Source organism: Camelina sativa, chromosome 9 (assembly GCF_000633955.1).
Source record: "Camelina sativa cultivar DH55 chromosome 9, Cs, whole genome shotgun sequence".
NCBI lineage: Eukaryota > Viridiplantae > Streptophyta > Magnoliopsida > Brassicales > Brassicaceae > Camelina > Camelina sativa.
Window position 1 is genome coordinate 32,421,725 of NC_025693.1, and position 24,966 is coordinate 32,446,690.

General features: G+C 36.3%; 4 protein-coding genes, 1 long non-coding RNA gene and 1 other non-coding gene across 6 annotated transcripts; 5 read left to right on the forward strand and 1 right to left on the reverse strand.

Moving 5' to 3' along the window:
• On the reverse strand, positions 891-2,520 carry LOC104713654 (UBP1-associated proteins 1B-like). Its single transcript, XM_019230138.1, has one exon. The coding sequence runs from the start codon at positions 2,474-2,476 to the stop codon at positions 1,151-1,153; it is 1,326 nt and encodes a 441-aa protein (XP_019085683.1). The 5' UTR covers positions 2,477-2,520; the 3' UTR covers positions 891-1,150.
• On the forward strand, positions 2,606-2,679 carry TRNAV-CAC. The gene has a single exon. It is a non-coding gene; the product is annotated as a tRNA-Val (tRNA).
• Positions 2,762-5,961, forward strand: LOC104713655. The gene is made up of 7 exons (XM_010430826.2): positions 2,762-3,070; positions 3,369-3,454; positions 3,854-4,000; positions 4,107-4,215; positions 4,697-4,820; positions 5,201-5,474; positions 5,573-5,961. The coding sequence occupies exons 1-7, from the start codon at positions 2,944-2,946 to the stop codon at positions 5,678-5,680; spliced, it is 975 nt and encodes a 324-aa protein (XP_010429128.1). The 5' UTR covers positions 2,762-2,943; the 3' UTR covers positions 5,681-5,961.
• On the forward strand, positions 9,740-10,337 carry LOC109126526. The gene has a single exon (XM_019230173.1). It carries the CDS (start codon positions 9,895-9,897, stop codon positions 10,099-10,101), a length of 207 nt encoding a protein of 68 aa, XP_019085718.1. The 5' UTR covers positions 9,740-9,894; the 3' UTR covers positions 10,102-10,337.
• LOC104713656 lies at positions 13,354-21,850 on the forward strand. Its single transcript, XM_010430827.2, has 8 exons — positions 13,354-13,570; positions 13,932-14,118; positions 14,534-14,607; positions 14,807-17,876; positions 18,038-20,582; positions 20,677-21,131; positions 21,217-21,333; positions 21,424-21,850. Exons 2-8 carry the CDS (start codon positions 14,053-14,055, stop codon positions 21,559-21,561), a joined length of 6,465 nt encoding a protein of 2,154 aa, XP_010429129.1. The 5' UTR covers positions 13,354-13,570; positions 13,932-14,052; the 3' UTR covers positions 21,562-21,850.
• On the forward strand, positions 24,475-24,958 carry LOC104713657. Its single transcript, XR_755674.1, has 2 exons — positions 24,475-24,589; positions 24,720-24,958. It is a non-coding gene; the product is annotated as an uncharacterized LOC104713657 (long non-coding RNA).

The window sequence follows — 24,966 nt, forward strand, 5'->3', positions numbered from 1 at the left end:
CAAATCGAGGATTGGGCATCATCGGTCATTGTGAAATCCGGTTAAAAACAAAACCCGCAAAGTCTGGATAACAATGCTCAAGCAGAGCTATACTCTCTACTGCAGTCCATAACGAGCGAGCAAGTAAAAAAAGATGGTAAACCCGGAAGAAAGATAAATAAGTGAAAACAAAAACAGCGTCGAAGGACCAATGAACCAAAACAATCTTGAATCTTAGGCAAGTAAACTTGTAGACTGAAAACGAAATGCACTCGCAAATACAAAAGCGAGGGTCAACACTAACAAAAAAAAAGAGAAATGTGATGAACGATATAAAACTCGAATGCTAGAGAGATATAAAACTCGACTTCATAACGGTGAAAATCAACAGGAAGCTTTCAATAGAGTCTCGAAACTTTTGGCAATACTTGAAAAGACAATTTCAAACAAGAATGTTAAACCATTATGTCTGATCCTACAAACGGGTCTCAAGCCAACTGCACTTGAAGAGAAAGACTTTTGGCAGTTATGACATATAGTCTACAAATGCCATAAGCTTCCTCTCCAACTATAGAGACCAGACATTTTATGGTAGAACAGGAAGACATAAAACCAAAAACGGGGAAAAACAGAAGAGAAAACTCCCTAAGGAGAGCCACATAAGAAAAACAGAACGTGTGTTTGATGGTATAGAGGAAGGACTTCAAACCATAATGGGGAAACCCAAAAGGGACGGACTACACTTCCCCATTCATTAGACAGAGAAGATAACGAAGATTTTGCGATCCTCAAAAACAAAGAGATGGCAAACGACTTAAAACCAATAGTAACTGTATCTTCTGGACAAAACGACCACATGTCATCAGTTTATGAGAACAGAGCAGAACACCAATGGGAAACTTCCCAATACCAAGAGCAAGAGAATTCATCATTTAAACGCACATTTCCCTCAGAATAATGGGACATATATGAATAAAACCTCCTTAAAAAGAGACCAGAGTTAATGAAACCAAAAAAGTAAGTTTGAAACAGCAGGCATAGAAGATAAAAAAACTCGGAAATTCCCAAAATATCAAGTTGAAGATACCGGACTAGTCGTTAGCCTAATCTATAACTTGAAATCTAATCAACATAAAATATCAGAGAAGAGGGTCATACCACTTGGTCTCTCTTATCTCAGATACCAAGCACCTTTACCATCAAAACCAGCACCAACACCAACACCATTAACATTACCATCACCAACATATTGCCCCGGCGGTTTGGTGGCACCATAGGTCCCTGGTTCATCATACCCGAGCCCAGCACCAACACCAACACCATTAACATTACCATCACCAACATATTGCCCCGGCATTCCCATATGGTTTGGTGGCACCATAGGTCCCTGGTTCATCATACCCGAGCCAAACATATGATAGTTCGGTAAACCAGGAACCATCTGATTAGACATCATTGCACCTTGATTAGCCATCATTGCACCATACATGGGATTAAAACCAGGAGGAGGCTGAGCATGTCCGTAAAAGGGCATGTTGTATCCAGCATACATTGCCATATTCTGCTGCTGCTGCTGATGTCCCTTATCAAGTCCATGCACATGTCCCGGAGCCAAATCAATCCCACCAGGCAAAGCCACTTCACTCTGATTAGCCGTATGAGTTAAATCAATCTTGACAGATTCAACAGGTTCTCGCGTCTTCGCAGCATTATACGGCTTAGCTATGCTACAAACCACAGTTCGGTTATACATTCTCTTCTCCGGATTCCTCAACGCCTCTCTAGCTCCTTTACGCGTCTTAAACAAGACAAAGCCAAAACCTTTAGCTCTCTCCGTATCCTTATCCATAACCACATTACACTCCTCTACCTCCCCGTAAACCTCAAAAGCCGCCTTGACATTCTCATGCGTCGAATCCCATCCAAGACCACGCACGAATATGTTGCGCTGATTGCTATCTCTATCCGCCGATTCAAACACAGCAGAGATCAATTTAGAACCTTTCTCAGCGGTTTTGTAAATTAGGTTAATAAGCTCTTCCTTAGAGTAAGACTCAAGAAGCTGCTTGATGTCTTCCTTATCCAACTCAAAATCCGAATCCGACTCCTTCTTTGTTGTAACAACCGCGACCTTAACGGACTTTGTATCGACGATTTGATGAGTCTCTGGCTCTTCTTCATCTGATGATATCAATCTCTTGTGTTTCTTCTTGCTCTCCTTCGATTTCTTAGGAGGTTGTTCCTCTTCTTCGGAATCATCTGATGATATCAATCTCTTGTGTTTCTTCTTGCTCTCCTTCGATTTCTTAGGAGACTGCTCCTCTTCTTCGACTACGTGTCTCTTCGATTTCTTCTTGGGTTTCTCTGTCTCTTTGGATTTGGATTTATGTTTTTTCGAGATTTTCTTCTCCTTCACGGCGAGCTCTTCAGCCTCGCGAAGCTTCTTCTCCTTCCTCTCTTTCTTCTCCCTCTTACGTTCTTCTCTATCTTTCGTCATCGTTGACGGCAGTGTCCCACAAAAACAAACTCAGCAACTAGAAGAAGCTCTCCTCCCTCCCCCTCTGAAAAATAGGGTAACTAAATTATTTTACTATATATTAGGTAAATTTAAAATTCTCACAAGTAAGTCTGGGTGGTGTAGTCGGTTATCACGCTAGTCTCACACACTAGAGGTCCCCGGTTCGAACCCGGGCTCAGACATTTCTCTTTTTTTTTGTAACATTAATTTTTGTGGAGGGATAAGGGCAAAAAGGTCAAAACACATAAAAAAGATCATCATCACTGTGTGCCGGCGAAGAACCGGTGAGTGACGGGTCAATTCACATACTTGTTTAACGGCAACAAACACCTACCAGTTTCCGGATATAATTTTAACGAAATCGGATCGGAGCTCTTCAAAGTTTCGTTTTTTCCTTCATCTCGCTTTCTGGGTATTCGTGGGTTTTACCCAGATTTCGGAATTGAATGGCGGACGAAGTGGAATTGTCGCCGTTGGTTCCGCCGTCGCCGATCGTGGAGCCTTCTTCCGAGATCGATCTCGAAGCTGGACCTGGTGAACAGATTCAGTGTCGAATCTGCCTTGAAACTGACGGTAATGTCCCCGCTAGATTCGTTGCTTCCCAGATCATTGGTTGTTGGAATCTTATAACCTTTTAAAATGTGCTCTTAGATATGCCAAACTTCAGTTGTGGAATTCGGATGATATAATTCGATTAAAATTCGAATGCTTTTTTAGGTTTATCACTGGTGCGACTAGACATGAATCACTGAATTTAAGAAACTCATACAGATGGTAGATCGTATATGGTTCTGGTGTGATTTAGATTAGTCTGTAGTGATAAAACTCTTGTAAAGGAGTTGATTCAAGCTCATTTATTGATTATGGTCAGGTAGGGATTTCATTGCGCCATGCAAATGCAAAGGAACATCAAAGTATGTACATCGTGATTGCTTGGATCATTGGAGAGCTATTAAGGTGCTTTTATTTTTCATACGTTGTAGTTCAACTTGGGTCCATTCTTGGAAGCCATTAGTGTTACTCCTGGATAGCTGTAAATGGTAGCTTTCACTCTCTGACTATTAGTATTTGTTGTTAGCCCCTTCCGTTTTCAATCTAATATGACAACTTGTGTAAATGTTATTAGTGGTGGATGGTCAGGGCAACTAAAAACGAACTTCCCTCTTGATGTAAAATTTTGTTTTCGTTGAATAAGAAAACCATTTGAAGGCTAAAGAAGGATGGTTTTGGATGTAAAAGTTTCAGACTTGATATATGTTACATGATTGATGATTAGAGTTGGTGTTGTTTTAGTCAGTACCAGGGTACAATAATGACTAGGAGATGTTAACGCCCAGTAAACTCTTTTTACTGCAGGAAGGTTTTGCGTTTGCGCATTGCACAACTTGCAAGGCTCCATATTATCTGAGAGTTCATAGTGCTGGAGATAGGAAATGGCGGACATTGAAGTTTCGCTTCTTTGTTACTCGTGATATTTTATCCATATTTCTTGCTGTTCAGCTTGTAAGTATTCAGTTTCCATCTGTGCTTTCTTTTCTTACAGAATTTTTTTTCTTTCATTTGGTAATACATCTTATTCATGTTCTCTAAATGGCCCATCTTCTCCCAGGTGATTGCTGCATTAGCTTACATGGTCTATTTCATAGATAGTTACCAGCAATCATGGCTTCGTCATATTTGGGGTTTTGACAGTGAGGTCACGTTTTATTACATGTGTGGTATGATCCTGAACTATAATATCTAAATTGTCCTCTAGATTATATAGTATCTTCTTCATAAAAGACATCTTCCAAGTTTAGGTGGTAGGATGGAAGTGATAAGTCTGTTGTTGTACATATGTCCTAGTTAGTGTTTTGCTTCGATCAGAATCTGGGTTTCCTATGTAAGAATTTTTCTCTCAGATGATCTCATTGTTCATATCCTTTCTGCCTCTACATAGTAGGAAGTAAAGCCAGGTTTTGTCATCCGTTAGACTTAAAGATCAAGTTAAGCAATGTACTGTTAGTAATTTAGAATTATGGATCTCGTAGAATTTTGAACTACATAAGAATTTTCGAAGTAGGTGTACTAGAGATTAGGAATCATAAATCTGTACTTTACACAGCTCTTCATGAAAATTACTAAAGAAATTTGTGCCAAGTGATTCTCAAAAATTACATGTGTAAAGTTTATTTACACGATGATGTTTGTTTTGTACAGGAGCTTTATTATTCTTTGCTCTGCTGGGTCTATCTGGATGCTTCATTACCTGCTACGATCGAAGAGTTCGCAATGATTTAGCACAGCCTTGCCGTGAATTGTGTCTCTGTTGCTGTCAGCCTGGGTACAATCTCCATACCTCTTCCTTTTGTTTTATTTTCAGTTTTTTCTTGTTTAAGAATCAATTGATCGGTATCTCCTGTTTAGAAGTGTTCCTCATTTGGTCACGTGATAGAGTTTCGTAAGATATAGCTTACCGGAATATGTGGGCTTTTGCCTTACCTGGCTCCTGGGTGATTTTCTGTATGAATAAGTAGTATCAGAGACTATAAATTGTGAGACAATCTAGAGGAAGCCTGTTACACAAAAGCTAGTGGGAAATAAGAATAGGAACTAGATAACTCCTTTTCTCCTCTTCTTTTATCTGCTAAACTACAATACAACAAAAAATATTAAAGCTCGAGTTGACTTTACCCATTTATTAAACATAATATCAAAATGCAGGATATGCACAGACTGCCATCTACCAGGAACTATTTGTATGTGGGCGGATTGCACTGCTTGTACTGAAGGCTGTGCAAGTGCAGTTAGTGAGTGTGGAGGTTGCCTTGGAGGTGCAGGGGAAGCCGGATTACCATTACTCTTCATAATGGCATTAGTAATTCTCGGTTTATTTACAGTTATCGGTATATTCTATAGCGTATTGGTTGCAACCATGGTTGGACAACGCATTTGGCAGCGCCATTACCACATTCTGGCCAAAAGAATGCTAACAAAGGTGAAATTTGCTAACCTTTTACAGTCTCCTGTAGCGTTTTGGTTTTGTATCGGTCAATGTTTTTTATTGTTTGTTCTTTATTTGGTTGGTGTTTCTAGGAGTATGTGGTCGAGGATGTAGACGAGGAAATGGTAGGGTCAGAATGGTCGCCACCGGCTTTACCGTCTGAGCATGTCCAGCAACTGAAGACACTTGGCCTTCTATAAATATGGCTTTTGATTGAAACAATGGAAGATTTTTTCAACTGCACGGAGGGAAATCCATCTGACTAAGTGGTGAGAGAAATCAGAGTTTGTTTCTGAATGTTAAAATCTAATAGATCTTTCGTATTGGTAAAGAAAAGAAAAGACTCGAACTTATTAGAGTCAGAGATCTCTTCCATTCAGTCAGATACCTCTCCTGTTGACGAACTCAGCTTGTGTTGTGAATGTTTGTTTCTAACGGGTTTCTTTTTTCAACATAGGTAAATATCAATAATTTGTTAGTATTTCCTTTTTCGGTAATGCATTTTTTAAAAAAATTAAAAAACAAAGGTCTGTGTAGTGTGAATTACACTTCAAGAGTCAAGACCGTTCAAACAAATTACAAAATTATCCAAAAGTTCCCATAGCAAAAAGTAGGGAAAATTGTCATATCTAATCTATGATACGATGCATTTATCAACCCGAATTGACTATTAATTCAAATTTTCTAGCTAAACTTTATAAATTTAGCTGATTTCAATATTTTCATAAACAAAGTGACCATGTGGCATGTAGACATCTAAACATGGTAAAATGATGTAATTACCATTCATCATCAGACATCAATAATATTTGTTTAATTGCTTGGTTGAAATTTTTTTTTTTTTTTAATTATGATTATTTATCTCCACATTTGTTTTGTTTCTTTCTTTTTTCCACAGCATTCATGTCAATATTCTAGCGAATTTATTAATACAACAATAATCTAGAGATTAAGACAGTAGAAGTATTTTGTTGTTTCGTTTTGTGTGGCCTTTAGGGTCAACTAGGGACAAATTGTCCCCTCCCTACTCCCTCTTTTAATTGGATCCAAACTCTTTGTACGTAAGCTACTCTTGAAGGAACAACCTTTTAAACTTAATATAGATTCACTATAAAAATAAAAATTAAACAATCATAAGCAACCGCCGTAACTCAAAAGCTTATATCACGACCCCAATATGTTATTAGCGGAGAAACGAGAACTGTTTCTTTCTTGTTTCTTCAAATAAACTTGTGAAAATCATGTATTTTTGTCATTTAAAACAACCACAATGACCAACTCAAGGAAAAAAGAAAAAAAAAACTATGATTAGAATTAATAGTATCGGAAGATTCGAACTCTAGTCTTTCAATGTGTGAATCCTTTAACCATTAAACCACACCATGATTTGGAGATTATATTGAAATATCAAATTGAATCGCACAATGAATTAGTTATTCTCTTGGGATAAGCATTGATTTGACAAAACTTAATGAATAGCACCAAGGTAATAAATTCAGAGTGCTCGCTTTAAAATTTTAATACTTAGCACTTCGACCAAAAAAAAAAAAAAAAGCACTTCGACATAAAAAAATACAAATTAAAACAACATATATAAACACTATAACCACCATAAATCTGGAACCACACAAGCACCAATATATAATTTAAGTTAATCCATCATCCTAGTTCTCTAAACAATATGTATAACCGCACTATTAGCACTAATACATACTTAAATAGAATATCAACTTCATAATCATATAAACATGTATATATATATATATGTGTGTTTAAATACATAGTTTTGTAAATGTATAACCTAATTTAGATAGATTACACATAAACTTGCATGCATGCAACATATACTCTCTTCTTCTTTTCTTTTTTTTGCTAATAAACATGCATGCATGCATGCATGCAAATACTTCTGTTTTGGTGAAATTTTCTAAGAGTACTTAATGAATAAATAAAATTAAAGTCAAAATATATAGTTTTGTATGATATGGTGGGAGATTAGTGGCCAATAAGTCATTATCTGACTTATCTATCATTCCTCTTCCCTGATTTTTTTTTTTTTATATATAGTACATTTATGAAATGTAGTGCATAGCTTTTTTACAACAAATACATGTGGACATGTGGTAATATATATGGCTTAAAAGTTTAAACCTTTTTGTTTCTGTCCTTTGTGCTTTGATTGAACTGACACAATGCATTTTTAATATTTATAGTCTATAATAAGTTGCTAGTATTGTATATAATATAGTAATATAATTAAAGCAAGTCACTCCTTGTGGCTTGTGGTTCAAAGCACACCAAATCACCAATTATGATATATGTGTATTATATAGTTTTCAATGTTTGTGAATGTTAAAATAGTATACATATATGGAATTTTTTCTCGGATCTGCAGTACTTAATTTGACAAGACGTTTGTTTCTGAAGTGCTATTTTAGTTTATCAACAAAGGGTTTTCACTATCACACATAAAGCTAAATTAAATCAACTTGAAAAACAAGTTATATTTTATCCCAAAAACAAAAAAAAAACAAATTACGTATACGGTATACCATTTGAGTATTTGTAACGAAGACCAACCTTCATCAGGGTTAGAATTTGACCACAAGAAGAAAATAACTGATAACGTTTTGAAATATATTGTTTGAAATAAGTGTAAGTATTTTCCATCACTATTTTTATTTTTATTTTTATAATGAAAATTTTGTATAGCCATAGAACTTGACAAAAATCATAAACAACAAATCAACAACAACTGAATCCTTCTCTTACAACCTTTGGATAGCTTTCTTCAATCACCACCAACCTCAACCAACACCGACATTTGACAGCATACTGAATTGGATTAAGTCTCCTACCACAAATAATAGACTTAATTCAATTTATAAGCTTGTCTTTCATGCCCTGCTTTACAACATATGGAGAGAGCGGAACTCAAGGTTACATTCAACTGACTTACGGACGGAACAACAACTACACAGAGATACTCAGATAAAGATCAAGAGAAGGTTGTTGTGGCTCGACCGATCCCAAACTCATCAACAAACATCATCAACAACAACAACTGAATCCTAGACCTCGATCTTGATGGATGCGCAAATATCAAAACTCCTCTTTTCTCTGAGCATGCCTTTTTACTATGGCTATGGCGTGATAATATAAATTAGAAATGTGATTCCAAACGAGAAAAGCACAAGTAGATTAGAGATTAGTTCGATATACATAAACTTAACTTTAGTAATATGATAAAATGATTCCAAATCATATATATGTACAAATACAATACAGTTTGGCACATACGACTGATCACATATACATATCGCGTTGGGCGGACTCGGACACTCAATGGTCGGTAATTTTTAAACTAAAAATTGATGACAACTTTAATTAGCATACTAGCTAAAACCAGTGCACAGGTTTATAATTATTTAAAATTATTATAATATGGTTCCATAATGCCTTAAGAGCCGACCTTAAAGCGAAGGCCACCATTTTTAGATAACACTTCCTTTCTAATTTGATATTACTCTAATGCATGTTTATTTTGACCCACTTGTTTCATTATATTTGAACAAATTTTATTTTTCCATTTAGCTATGCTAATTAATCTGCTTTTAATGCATTGTTTGTCTCACTCAGGAATAATTACATTATCATGAACGAGTAAACATATATTCTTCAGAAAAATAAACCAACTTGTAGCTTAATGCTGTAATTTGTATTGATGTTCCCTTTTATTGATTAGATGAGGTTTAAAGGCATAATTTTGTTTTCCGTCTCCTGATGTTTAAAAGTAAGGATTCAAAAGCCATTTTTTCAACGTCAAATTGAGATATTTAACTTGACATATATAACACGAAGAAAAATAAACAAAATAAGTATCTATATTCAATGAGTATATGCTTTTTTCTTTTCAGTGATATGTTTTTACAATTGATTTCAGTTTGGCGAATATTCATCAAAATTAAAAATTTATCGAGTCTTATTTTCTTCGGCATTTGGATTATTAGACTGTAAAGTATAATTTTATTGATAACATTTGTTGAAATTTTAAGTATACTAATCATATTAGTACCAATTAAAAATGAATGATTCATCTATCAAAAAATATAATTGCCATAAATTTCTTCCAACTATTTTTTTATTGGGCTGGGTCAAAGTCAGTAAACTAATCGATTAAAGAAAGGAAAATAAAGAAAGAGATAAAGATAATGGAGCATGGAGAAGCATAATGATGAGAATGGAATCATAACCAACGGTCATAAAGCATGAGTCGTTTCTCTATAAATTACGACACTTCTCTTCATCATTACCAAACTCATCCTTCACTTCATTATTCTTTTAACCACACTCTCTCTTTGGTCTTGTAATAATAATCAACTTAATTAACGTAAGTTATATATAAGCAAAAAAAATGTCTTCTATTGGAGCAAACTACGCACATCTACAAGTCATGCAGAAGAAGCAGAAGGAAAAGATGATGAAAAAGAAGTTGGAGAAGAGGAGAGATGGCGGGGTAGACGGTGGAGAAGGCGGTGGCGTTTCTTCCGCCGGTAACAGAATATTTCCGGTTAAGTCTTCTCCATCGTCGACTTATGAAGTTGTAGAAAGACAAGAATGAATCAAGTGTGAGATATTTCTTCTATTTTTAGTTGACTTTATGTGTCTTTGTGTGTGATTTCGATGTGATATAAGTGGTCCCTCTTTTGTGTCTAAGTCTATTAAGTTACGTAATTTGTGTTACTTTGTTTTAATGTCAAATTTGTATTAAGAAAAAATTGTATATTTTCGTAGATTCCAATGATCAACATGTAAGATATTTCTGTAATGAAAAATCGTTTATGAATTTCTCGGTTATTGGTTTTGGCAAACTGAACAAGAGTGGTCAATTCAGTAACATGTTATTCATTTTTTTTTTATCTGGGTCGGTTTAAGAGACATAGTCAAATTTCGGATTCAGTGGAACCTGGTTAGCTAGACACGACTAGCGTTTTGTTTTCTAATTTGATAACACTCTCGACAATTCCTTTCCATGTCTTATTCCGTGTCGTTAGGAGCATTTGCGGCTAAAAGTAAAGATGTATATATAAAGAAGGTGTACCGATTTCGTTATATGTAACACTCTCTTTTAACTGTTAACTATTTATGTACTTTTTTTTCTCTACTCATTAATGTTCTTTGTATTGTTTTGAGTTAGCAATCAAATCTCATGGTTGTGTATACTTGTATTAGACCTAATTGTAATGCATATGTGCAATATCGTTTTCCATGTGCAAATGGAAAATATCGAACTCGAACATGATTCCGAATGAAAAAGAAGATTGATCTTAATTAAAATAAATCTAACAAAGCATGCATATAATTTATGATCTATAATACTAAAAAAAAATTCTTTCTACAATAGTAAATATATCTTTAATAAAACTTTTAAACATGATTTTAATCTACATAAAGTTTGTGACAGTTCTGCGTATGAGTGAGAGCTCTTATATGATCTATGGAAAAACACACAAAGATAGAGCTTGATTGTGTGAGTTTTGGTTAGACTGAGAACAAGTTCCAACGAATAATAGAATTAGCCACATCGTCATTAGTAAATATTGTAAAAAATTTATCTTGTTTACGTTTTGGAACTTTTTTCTTGACTCTGTTGGCTGGTGCCCAAGAAATGATCTCACAAGTTATATCTAAGTTTATGTTCAAAATTTTCAAGATGTCACCCGAAGGTTGAGATTTTTGATGGAAGAAGAGGCTATATTCTTTGGTAAGAGACATGACCCGATATAACCTCTTTTTTCATACTATTAAACTTACACTAAAAAGTTCAAGTTTAGGTTCTCATAAAAGTTTCTAAGAGAATAAAAAACTTTTCTTAGAAACTCGGATTAATATTGGGTTCGATCCTAATTTATATATCAAATCAATCATTTATTTACTACAACTGCTATTGAAATCTAATATATGTAAAAAAGTACATATTATACAATATCTAAAATCAATCATTATTACTTCAAACTTCAGTTGCCATTAAAATTATGCTTGAAAAGTGTTTTATCTCAATTATAAAGGGTAAATATTTATGAATTATAATAATTAAATTAAAAACAAAAATGAATTCGATTTCAGTATAATAAAGTGTTGGTCTGTTTAAATCTTAGTTCTGTTTAAAGGGAAAAAGATCTCAACTCACTTTAGAAATTCTTGGTTTAGTACTTAGGGGTGAAGAAGTAGCAAAATAAGCATTGGATCGGAGACGAGGTGTTATGAACCTACAAATTGCACCACTACTGTAAGTCATCGTTGAGAAGATGAGGAAAACAAGGAGCACAATATTGTATGTGTTAATGGCCAAGTATCGAGAAAGATTATTAGAAAACTCACAACTGAAAGAATGTCTTTTTTTTTCCCTTCTGTTTTCTTGGGGGTTTATACGGTGCAAGAAACTAGTGGCATCAAATTGTGATAAGAATTTAGAAGATCATAGAATATGATTTTTTTTTTTTTCCCAGTCTGGTCTTGTGATCATAATTGGCTAGGAAGAAAGAGCACATGTGCATCATATGGTTATCATAATTGTGCTTATCATATGCTTTTATGGGCATAGTTGTCGATAGAAACAAAACATGCGTCGAGGGTAAACAAATAATAATACTTAAAAACTTAGAATCTTTGATTCCCATGAGCCATGAGGCCATGTGGTAAAGCTCTCCCACGTTATTTGTTTTACCATCTTCTTTAATTTGTTAATTCCCCCCGACTTCTCTCACTCTCGGACAAAACCAAATTGCTGTCATTTTTTGGACAAGATGAAATATCATGTCAAGGAAATAATGTAGATGCAAAGGAAGCCGCCAATAAAAGATAGTTATAATTTTATCCACGGGGAAATAATTAACAAGTTGACAATGTTTTCCTTATTCGATTTGGTGGTAGTTACCTTTACTAACAGTTATCACCATCGTAAAGGACTAATTAATCCAGTTTGGTAACAAATCAACATATAGGACCAATAACAACTACTGCAAATCTACTTATTTTTCTTGTCCTTTTTAAAAAAAAAAAAAAAAAAAAAAAAAAATTGATTTATCCGATGTTATGGTTTCTTGTATTGTATATCTAGTTGATCTTGTAAGAGCTAACTTTTCATATCTTTCATCAGAATAAATATTTAAATCCAGAATAAACAAATATGCTGCCAAAAATGTTTTTTTTTTCTTTTTCTTTTTATAGTATATAATAATGACTACGTCTTGTACTCCATATTTACTGTACAATGTTAAATCGGAATGTCATCTTGAGCCATAACAATTTTATCGACTTTTAATTATAAAATGTAAAAGTTTTGTTTGAATTAAGCAAATAGTCAATACAAGTGAACTAAATGGTTTCTTTGAAGCTAACTTAATCAATATAAATTAAGTAACCATAAATAAAAAAGCTTCATTCTTTTCCAAAAAAATGTCATATGTTGTATTCGATTTTTTTAGTAATTATGTGTCATCAAAATCTCATTCTAATATCTTTTAAGTTACTGTGTTCATTTTATTGTTTAGTTTGGATTTTTATCAATATCTTTTCAGTGAAAGAAAAAAAAAAGTGATTTGTAAAATTATTAACCAAGGAAAAAATGTTGATAAAATATTTTTGTCCTGAGCAAAAAAAAGTTTATAATCAATTCAGCTAAGTCAATTTCGTCACTAATTTTGATTAAAGAAAGTATTTAATAAATGTAAGTTAGACTTGTAGTATATTATTCGCTGTACACGACTCGTTTAGTTTCTCTAGCCGAGTTGAGCCGACAAAAGCCGGCTGAGTTAAATCCACTTCTACTTCTTTGTCGGTGGACAAAGCCGGCTCCAATCTAATCACACAACACAACACTCTCTCTCTCACCAGCCCACACACAGCTCTCTCCCTTCTCTCTCTCTCTCTCTCTCCTCCGCTTTATACTTTGTTGAGTCAAAAAATTTACAGACGAAGAAGAAACCTCTCTCTCTCTCTTTCTCTCTCGTCTTCTTCGCTTCTCTTCTACGAAACTAGACAAATGCAGAAGAACTGATTCTGCTTTCTTCTCGCATTCTCTCATTTAGGTGAGTTCAATTTTCTCAACCTATCTGCATGATTTGGTATCGGATCTCTTGTGTTTCAGTTTCAATGAGAGATCCGATAGACTTTAATCTCCGATTTTGAATTTTGATTCTTCCACCCCCCGATCTAAATCCGTCTTTTTGAGTTCATATTGATTAAATTAGTTTCCTGATTTAGCTTTAAGTTCGAATCGATTCGGATCGTGTGAGTTTTTTTACTATATATATATACAGTTGCTGATAGTATAGTTCAGTTAGGTAGAGTCATCAGTAATAGACTTATAGTTGCATTTTGCTTCAGTGAGTCATACTTTCTTTATCTGGATCTTTATGCTCTGTCTTCGTCTGATCTCTGTGTTTGCAGGAAGGAGGGTGTTGATGTTCTGACGATCTGGTTTTAGTAGATCTGGGTAGGGGCAAGGTCTCTGGGGTCTACTCTTTGATTTTGTGTGAATCTTGAAGTGAAGTGTAATAAACAAGATATTATGACAAGTGCACTTGGATGGAGATTTCCTTCTACTAATGGGAATGGCCTTGCCCCAAGCGAGACGGTAATTAACTTGATTTGTGTATATATACGACTTTATCACAGTGCTTAGCTGCAGTATTAATTAGATCTGAGTTATTCTAGAGTGGTATTTCCATTTCTGGTGTATTACAAGGATTGATTAAGCTTGAGCTGATCCCATTGATGATTAATTATTCAGTGGTACTTTTTTTTTTTCTTCCTTTGAATTGTATCTTGTGAGTAATCTTTATGTTTTGTTATTTCACGTGTCTGCGTATCTCTCTTTACTGCTTTCTTCTTGTTTCGTTGTACTGTAGAAATGTTATAAGAAGTTTCCTTCTTTACATAAAAAAACCTTGATAGTCTTTTGCAGGACACTTTCCATTGCATAGGAGCAAACGTCTTGCAATTTTTTTGATCTTTTAACTTAGATTTGTGTTGGCTGGTCTTGATTGCAGGAGAGAAATGGGGATATGAAGATGCATGATTCAGAGCCCCCAACTCCACATTCAACCACAAAGATGAATTTGAGGTAACACCATATATGATTACCAATCAGTGTGATAAAAAATCGAGGCATTGTCAGTATTTGTTGCACCTCAATCGTGGATTAATAAAAATCAATATTATCTGGACTGGTTTCTTATGTCATTTTTTCAGATGAGACGTTTTAATTAGAAAGGCACAGCTATTAGCGACTTTGTAACTAACATTTTTTTCATCACTTGCAGAGACCGAACCACCAGCATGGAAGATCCAGACGGGACATTAGCAAGTGTTGCCCAATGCATCGAGCAGCTGCGCCAAGGTTCATCATCTGCACAAGAAAGAGAATACTGCCTGAAGCAGTTACTGGACCTTATAGAAATGCGTGAAAATGCATTCAGCGCTGTCGGATCACACTCCCAAGCTGTGCCAGTACTTGTCTCTCTTCTACGATCAGGATCACTTGGAGTGAAGATACAAGCTGCAACCGTCTTGGGTTCACTCTGCAAGGAGAACGAACTTAGAGTTAAAGTGTTACTTGGGGGATGCATTCCCCCATTGCTTGGCCTTCTCAAATCCAGTTCAGTTGAAGGGCAGATCGCTGCAGCAAAGACAATCTATGCTGTTTCTGAAGGTGGTGTGAAAGACCATGTTGGATCAAAAATATTTTCCACTGAGGGAGTTGTACCGGTTCTCTGGGACCAGTTGCGCAGTGGAAATAAGAAAGGAGAGGTTGATGGTTTGTTAACTGGTGCACTTAAGAACCTTTCTAGCACCACAGAAGGATTTTGGTCTGAGACAATTCGAGCTGGGGGAGTTGATGTACTTGTTAAGCTGCTTGCAAGCGGGCAGTCAAGCACACTATCTAATGTCTGCTTCCTTCTTGCGTGTATGATGATGGAGGACGCCTCCGTTTGTTCCAGTGTATTGACTGCGGACATTACAAAACAGCTTCTCAAGTTATTAGGATCAGGTAATGAAGCCCCAGTGAGGGCGGAGGCAGCTGCTGCTCTCAAGTCGCTTTCTGCTCAATCTAAGGAAGCAAAGCGAGAAATCGCTAATTCTAATGGTATTCCTGTTCTAATTAATGCAACAATAGCTCCATCGAAAGAATTCATGCAAGGTGAATATGCCCAAGCACTACAAGAAAATGCAATGTGTGCCCTTGCTAATATTTCCGGTGGTTTGTCATATGTCATATCAAGCCTTGGTCAGAGCCTTGAATCTTGCTCTTCACCTGCTCAGACTGCTGACACCCTTGGGGCGTTAGCTTCAGCATTAATGATATATGACGGCAAGGCAGAAACTACTAGAGCATCTGATCCATTGGTCGTTGAGCAGACTCTGCTAAAGCAGTTCAAGCCTCGTCTACCATTCCTGGTGCAAGAACGTACAATTGAAGCACTTGCAAGTTTGTATGGGAATTCCATACTCTCTATCAAACTTTCCAACTCGGATGCAAAACGTTTGCTTGTTGGTCTAATAACAATGGCGGTGAATGAGGTTCAAGATGAGCTTGTAAAGGCTCTTCTGATGCTGTGTAACCAGGAAGGTAGCCTGTGGCCTGCCTTACAGGGTCGTGAAGGGATCCAAATGCTGATATCTCTTCTGGGTCTTTCGTCCGAACAGCAGCAAGAATGTGCTGTTGCACTTCTTTGCCTTCTGTCTAACGAAAATGATGAAAGCAAGTGGGCCATCACTGCTGCTGGAGGTATACCTCCACTTGTTCAAATTCTAGAGACTGGGTCGGCCAAAGCCAGGGAAGACTCTGCAACCATCCTTAGGAACTTGTGCAATCATAGTGAAGATATACGTGCTTGTGTTGAAAGTGCTGATGCTGTCCCTGCTCTCTTATGGCTACTAAAGAATGGTAGTGCAAACGGTAAAGAAATAGCCGCCAAGACATTGAATCATTTGATTCATAAATCAGATACTGCAACAATCAGTCAGCTTACTGCTTTGCTTACCAGTGATCTACCTGAGTCGAAAATTTACGTTTTGGATGCATTGAAGAGTATGCTTTCTGTGGTCCCATTCAATGACATGTTACGTGATGGCAGTGCTTCGAATGATGCTATTGAGACCATGATCAAGTTAATGAGCTCTGCAAAAGAAGAGACTCAAGCAAATTCAGCCTCAGCTCTTGCAGCTATCTTTCAGATCAGAAAGGATTTGCGTGAGAGCGCTCTAGCCCTCAAAACTCTCTTGTCTGCCATAAAACTGCTGAATGTGGATTCGGAGAAGATTCTTGTTGAGTCTTGCCGCTGTCTGGCTGCAATTTTACTTTCAATTAAGGAGAATCGGGATGTGGCCATTTCTGCCAGAGAAGCATTGCCTACTCTGGTTTCTCTTGCCAATTCTTCCGTTCTAGAAGTTGCTGAGCAAGGAATGTGCGCTTTGGCTAATCTTATATTGGACAGTGAAGTGTCAGAGAAGGTCATTGTCGAAGATATTATTTTGTCAGCCACTAGAATCTTACGTGAAGGTACAGTGTCTGGAAAGACACTTGCTGCTGCTGCAATTGCCCGCCTGCTTAGTCGTCGCCGAATTGATTCTGCGTTGACAGATTCTGTGAACCGTGCTGGAACAGTGCTTGCCTTAGTGTCTCTTCTAGAATCTGCCGACGGAAGATCTGATGCAATATCAGAAGCCCTAGATGCGCTTGCTATATTCTCAAGATCAGGAGGTAATGGAAATGTAAAACCAGCTTGGGTCGTTTTGACTGAATCTCCTAACAGCATAGCCCCAATAGTCTCATCTATAGTGAGTGTTGCCAATCCTTCACTACAGGATAAAGCTATTGAAGTATTGTCAAGACTTTGCCGAGATCAGCCTATGGTTTTGGGAAACATGGTCAACAACGCCAGAGATTGCGTGTCATCTGTAGCTAAAAGGGTGATAAATACCAGGGACCCGAAAATAAAAATTGGTGGAGCTGCTATTATTATTTGTGCTGCCAAAGTTAACGACGAGAAGATGATAGAAAATTTGAATGAGACACAATTGTGTGCCAAATTCGTTCAAGCACTTGTGCGGATTCTAGATTCATCTCAGATTTCTGTGCAAGATCAGGAAAAGGATGAGAAAGATAGAATCTGCATATGCATTCATCCCAAAGAAAAAGAAGAAGATGAAGAAGAAGAGGCAACAGAAAATAGGGAGGGTTCCACGGGAGCAACAGTTATTTCTGGTGACAATTTAGCCATCTGGTTGCTCTCGGTTCTTTCTTGTCATGATGAAAAGAGCAGAGCAGTAATATTGGAGTCGGAAGGCATCGAGTTGATTACTGACAGGATAGGCAACCGTTTTCTCCAGGTATTTAACTCTCTTATAGATTACAGTCTTTGAGATCACAGCTTATCAGAAGCACTGATAAAAGAAAACCCACTGTGATAGCATTTAACGTTTAAACTCATTTTGGGACGCTAGGTTGTCCTTTATATTGCTTTAGCTGCTAATCCTTTTTTACACTTCAGGCTGATAATGGACAAGACGCCAACATTTGGGTTTGTGCATTATTACTAGCCATACTTTTCCAGGACAGAGAAATCACCCGCTCACATGCAACAATGAAGGCTGTTCCAGTGCTCTCAAATCTTGTGAAGTCAGAGGAATACGCAGACAGATATTTTGCAGCACAAGCTCTAGCTAGTCTTGTCTGTAACGGTAGTCGGGGAACTCTTCTATCTGTTGCAAACTCTGGTGCTGCGGCTGGGTTTATATCATTGCTTGGTTGTTCTGATGATGACATAAAAGAACTTCTACAGCTATCGCAGGAGTTCGATTTAGTGCGGTACCCAGACCAGGTTGCCCTTGAAAGACTTTTCCGAGTTGAAGATATTAGAGTTGGGGCTACTTCTCGAAAAGCAATTCCCTTACTAGTTGAACTTCTTAAACCAATTCCAGACCGCCCCGGTGCTCCTCTTCTTGCACTTAATCTTCTAACTCAGCTTGCCGGAGACTGTCCACAAAATATGATTGTCATGGTAGAGTCAGGTGCTCTTGAGGGCCTCTCGAAATATCTTTCCCTTGGACCTCAGGACGAGCAAGAGGAAGCTGCAACAGTTCTTTTAGGCATCTTATTTAGCAGTGCTGAAATTCGAAGGCATGACTCAGCATTTGGTGCCGTCAGCCAACTTGTAGCAGTTTTGCGTCTAGGTGGAAGAGGAGCTAGGTACAGTGCTGCCAAGGCATTGGATAGTCTCTTTACCGCTGATCATATAAGAAATGCAGAGTCTTCTAGACAAGCTGTTCAGCCATTGGTAGAGATTCTCAACACTGGTTCAGAGAGGGAGCAGCATGCTGCTATTGCTGCACTTGTTAGGTTGTTGAGTGATAATCCATCACGGGCTTTGGCAGTTGCAGATGTGGAGATGAATGCGGTAGATGTTCTCTGCAGGATCCTTTCTTCAAACTATACGATGGAACTGAAGGGGGATGCTGCGGAGCTGTGCTATGTTCTGTTTGCAAATACAAGGATTAGGTCTACAGTTGCTGCAGCGCGTTGTGTTGAGCCACTTGTCTCTCTTCTTGTGACTGAGTTCAGCCCTGCTCAGCATTCAGTTGTACGTGCACTGGATAAGCTTGTCGATGATGAACAACTGGCTGAACTAGTTGCAGCTCATGGTGCTGTGGTTCCTCTTGTTGGCCTTCTCTATGGTAAAAACTATGTGCTTCATGAGGCGATATCCAGGGCTCTAGTAAAGTTAGGTAAGGACAGGCCTGCTTGTAAACTGGAAATGGTGAAAGCTGGAGTTATCGACTGCGTACTTGATATTCTCCACGAAGCTCCAGATTTTCTTTGTGCTGCGTTTTCGGAACTGCTTCGCATCCTCACAAATAATGCTACGATTGCCAAGGGACAATCTGCTGCGAAAGTGGTGGAGCCACTTTTCAATTTGCTGACAAGGTTGGAGTTTGGAGCTGATGGACAGCACAGTGCTCTGCAAGTTTTGGTCAATATCTTAGAACATCCACAATGCCGAGCTGAATATACACTTACACCGCACCAAGTGATTGAGCCGCTAATTCCGCTGCTGGAATCTCCATCCCCAGCAGTACAACAGTTGGCAGCTGAGCTTCTGTCCCATCTTCTCTACGAGGAGCATCTGCAGAAGGATCCATTAACACAACTTGCGATCGGACCTCTAATCCATGTGCTGGGATCTGGCATACACTTATTACAGCAAAGAGCTGTGAAAGCTCTCCTTAGCATTGCTCTAACTTGGCCAAATGAAATAGCTAAAGAAAGGGGTGTGAGTGAGCTGTCAAAGGTGATACTGCAAGCAGATCCATCACTTTCCAATGTGTTATGGGAGTCTGCAGCATCAATTTTGGTTATCATCTTGCAATTTAGCTCCGAATTTTACCTGGAAGTTCCTGTCGCTGTTCTTGTAAGACTGCTTCGTTCTGCTTCTGAAAACACCGTGGTTGGTGCACTTAACGCTCTTCTAGTGTTGGAAAGTGATGATGGAACCAGCGCAGAGTCCATGGCTGAAAGCGGTGCCATCGAAGCTTTACTTGATCTTTTGAGGTCTCATCAGTGTGAGGACACAGCGGCGAGACTGCTTGAGGTACTTCTCAATAACGTGAAGATAAGAGATTCAAAAGCCACCAAGACTGCAATCTTACCCTTGTCCCAGTACCTATTGGATCCACAGACCCAAGCTCAGCAAGCGCGTTTACTGGCAACTTTGGCCCTCGGTGATCTTTTCCAGAATGAAGCACTCGCTAGAAGCACTGACGCAGCTTCTGCTTGCCGTGCTTTAGTTAATGTCCTCGAAGAACAACCCACTGAAGAAATGAAAGTAGTTGCTATATGTGCCCTGCAAAACCTTGTCATGTATAGCCGGTCTAACAAAAGAGCAGTTGCCGAGGCAGGTGGTGTGCAGGTTGTCTTGGATCTGATCAGTTCCAGTGATCCTGAAACATCTGTTCAGGCTGCAATGTTCGTAAAACTACTTTTCTCTAATCACACCGTCCAAGAGTACGCATCTAGCGAGACTGTCCGAGCAATAACTGGTGAGAAAAGTTTCAGTACCCTCTTTTTCAATTTGATTTGCTGGTTCTTATTATTTATCTTATATCTTAGATGTTGCTTCCTTTTAATTTACAGCTGCTATTGAGAAGGACTTGTGGGCCACTGGAACTGTGAATGATGAGTATCTAAAAGCTTTAAACTCTTTGTTTAACAACTTCCCACGCCTAAGGGCCACTGAGCCTGCAACACTAAGTATACCACATTTAGTTACATCCCTGAAGACAGGATCAGAGGCAACTCAAGAAGCTGCCTTGGATGCGTTGTTTCTACTCAGACAAGCTTGGTCAGCCTGTCCGGCCGAAGTTTCCAGGGCCCAGTCAGTTGCTGCTGCAGACGCCATCCCCTTACTTCAGTACCTAATCCAATCAGGTCCACCGCGGTTCCAGGAGAAAGCTGAATTCCTCTTGCAGTGTTTGCCAGGTACGCTGGTGGTCACTATCAAGCGCGGTAACAACATGAAACAATCCGTTGGTAACCCGAGCGTGTTCTGCAAGATCACGCTCGGTAACAATCCTCCTAGACAAACCAAGGTAACATATGACTCTTCACCGCTATTTCAATTCACTGTGATTTATAATTTTCGGAGAAATCAACTGTATCTTTCGATTTTTTCAGGTGATATCTACAGGTCCTAACCCAGAGTGGGACGAGAGTTTCTCATGGTCATTTGAAAGCCCTCCCAAAGGTCAAAAACTCCACATATCATGCAAGAACAAGAGCAAAATGGGAAAGGTATATCATCAAACTTTATTCATAGATAACAGTTATAAATTTTGCCGGTTTTAACTGTAAACTTTGGCTTTGCGTTTTGTTTTTGTGCAGAGTTCCTTTGGAAAAGTAACGATCCAAATCGACAGGGTGGTGATGCTGGGAGCAGTTGCAGGTGAATACAGTTTGTTACCTGAAAGTAAAAGTGGCCCCAGAAATCTTGAGATAGAATTCCAGTGGTCTAACAAGTAAACCACATCTTCATCTTTTGTGTTTATTTTTTTTTGGTTTTGGAGATTTCTTCAATCGAAACTTCTGTTTTTTTTTTTTTTTTTTTGTTGCCAAATTTTCAAAAATTGTTTGATTAATTATAATGATACTGTATATAGTTTGTCTTGTAATGTAATGATTACAGATGGGGGGTTTTCTTTTTTTTTTCTTATCTTCTTAACTGTGTGTTAGTGATTCAATTCATTTGTAACATTTTGTTGTCCTCATTTGTATTTTGTGTAGCTTCATTTAATCATCTTTTGGTGTGCCTTTTAGTTTTATGTTAAAACGCAAAATGAAGTGAGAACCTTTTTCCTTTTCGTTTTCTTATAAAAGTTTGGGATCAAACTTAGCTGTCTTTTTACCTCACAATATTTAATATTATTTTTTTAAAACAATAATTCAAGATTACTAACAGTTTAACAAATCCGTAGTAAGAAGGTAAATATCATTAGATGAAACTTTAGGCTTTACATAGAATGAAGAAATATAGATTTCATTAGTCTACCGAAACACTCCTAAAATAAAAACTATTAAGGCTACCAAAATAAACCGGAAAATACAAACGAAAGGAGAATTTAAGTTTGGATTTTATAATTAAACATGTGTCGATTTGTATTTTGAATTAATATATTTTAATTGGTTAATGATATTTTAAAATATTTATTAATATCTATTTTATTTTATATGAAATGACATAATTTTGATTGGTTTAAATAAGAAAGGTAGATGAATGAGTTCACCTCTAGGAGTGAATCCAAGTATTGTCCCAAACGAAAATCTAATAATGGTAAGAAAAAGTTTATCTTTCGGAAAAAACTCTATTTTGCCTACTAATTTTTTAAAAAAGTATTTTCAAGGATTTGGGTAGCATCTTTTTTTTTTTGGAAAAGACTTGGGTAGCATTTATGATCATATAACCGGTCATATATAATTTACACTAGAAAATTATTCCAAAATATACTTTTGAATATTATTTTAAGATAAAGTAAATATCTATAAATTAACGCTTTTGATTGTTTGATATAAGTCTATAACAAAGAGCAAAATTAAAGCTTAATAAATGTAACCAGGTTTGCAAGGATGGGAGTGAATCTGAGAGTATTGGAAATAACATCAGTAACCAGAGCAAGTAGATCAGAAGAGCAATCTCCCGACGTCGGCGTTTTGCGCCTCTGCTGGCGTCAGAAACCAAGTTCAAAGAGACTTTCTCGATTGTTGTGCTTGAGAGCATTCTTTTTTTTGGTCAAACAAGTGAACCTTTCATTCAAATCAGATCCTCATTAAGAGGTGAGTTCTTACAACATACAACAAGATAACAAGATAATCAAAGGAGAAAAGGGGTAAGGGCTCCATGAGTTCTTTAAGAGAATCTTTTGGAACCAAGGTGGATTCGGCCATGAAGACAAGCTTCACGAAATCTTTGACCGCCAAGTGGTCATAAGTAGCTGTAGCGGCTAAAACAATCGAGCTTTGAAAAGAGGATTTCACAGTGGTATCACTAGATAGGTGTATCACCAACATGAGAGGTAAAGTGGTTGGAACAACGTCATTCAACACTTTAAGGTAGAAACTTATATCTCTAGAAGGAGCTTCAACACTTTAAGAGCGTTTGTTTTTTATTTTGTAATTTTTCTTGTTCTTTCTTATGATGTATGTTTTAAGATAACAAATTTATTTAAAGATGGCTAAAAATATAAAATATATCAATTTCATATATTCCGTCCGTTTCAAAATATAAGATTTTTTTTAAGTAAAAGCACGTAGATTAAAATAAATATTTTTAAAAAGTTCAACCATTCATAAACAAAATTGCATAATATAAAATATTAAACTAATCTTAATGTTACATAGAAACTTGAGAACATCTTATATTATAAAACAAAATAGTTTCTCTAAAACATCCTATATATATTATGAAACTGATGGAGTATATATGAAACTGATGGAATATATATGCAAGAGTAGAAAGTATTTTTTTTTTGGGTTAGAAATAATGAACAAAAATTTATAGGTAACTAGACAAGACAAAAAAAAACTAACTACAATAAAAATCCATAATTACTAACCTTATGTCAATAAATAGACAGCTTTGCATTGTGCATATCTTGCTTATTAACGGAGAATAACTATATGGGACGAGAAATTACATTAAAAAGTTACATAGCTAAATATTCAAAGATCTCAGTAAAATTATTATATAAATCTAAATATAGATGAATTTGTGAGTTAAAAGTTTTACTATATCTTATGATTAGACATAATTGTAATTGCATAATTTTTTTTTCATTCTTTATTGTGAAGAATATGGTTTCTAAGTAAAACTTTCTAAAATCTTATAAACTTTATAAAAACCTCATAAAAAGCCTTATAATTTTCTAAAAAAACCTTGTAAAAATGTTTAAAATATCTTTATAAGATAATTTTCAGCAATTTGGCAGGAAAATTTGATTTCGCAATTTTGGCAGGATTTGTTTTTCAATTTTGATGACTGGATATTATGTGTTGTCACTCAAAGAATGGTAATTTGGTCATTTTGTACATAAAAATGAGTAATATTGAAAATTGATAACATGTAAGGGTATTTTTGAAAAATGCATAAAAATGGGAATTTTTGCAATTGCTCCTTGATTAGGTTGGTCAAATATAAGATTATTGTCTTATTTAATTAACTTTGAATATGTTAAATACATAATATATTAGCTTAATGTATCTATATCTTTAATAAATATTTTTGTTTTGAATCTCAAATGGGCAATTAATTATTTGGTCAAATAAAAATTTATTGCCTTTTATCTGAGTAAGAATTAAAAAAAAAACTTACTGTGTGGTGTATGTATATATATATATATATAAACAATGTTGATTAGTAATTATTCAGAAGGAGATAAACAAACAAAAAAAGCAGAAAAATATAGTAGATCAATTATTAATTTCTGCATCATGAAATCTGTTACTTTGGTTGTGGTGTCTTGTGTTCTTGTGTTTTTCATGATGCATAATGCTAAAGGTGAGATAAAAAGATTGAATGATGAAAAAATATTACAAAAAGCTTGTAATTTTTCATATTATCAATAATTTTTTTTTAAGTTATGACGTTTTATCCACCATCTAATATTTTTGTGATTGATTTAAAATAGTGGAGGCAGCACGAGCACCTTTTATTGAAGTATTCATTCCAGGAAGATCATGTTATCGTGATTATCGTTATGCTGCTTTTCAATGCGAACAGGAAGTTCGAGATAAATCTTATTCTACTTGCAATTGTAGAGATGTACCAGGTGGACATTATTGTTCATGTTTTCCTTGAAATTTTTTACTTTATATGATTTATGTATTATCTAAAAACAAAATTAAATTAATAAAATTTATATATTAACTTGTGTC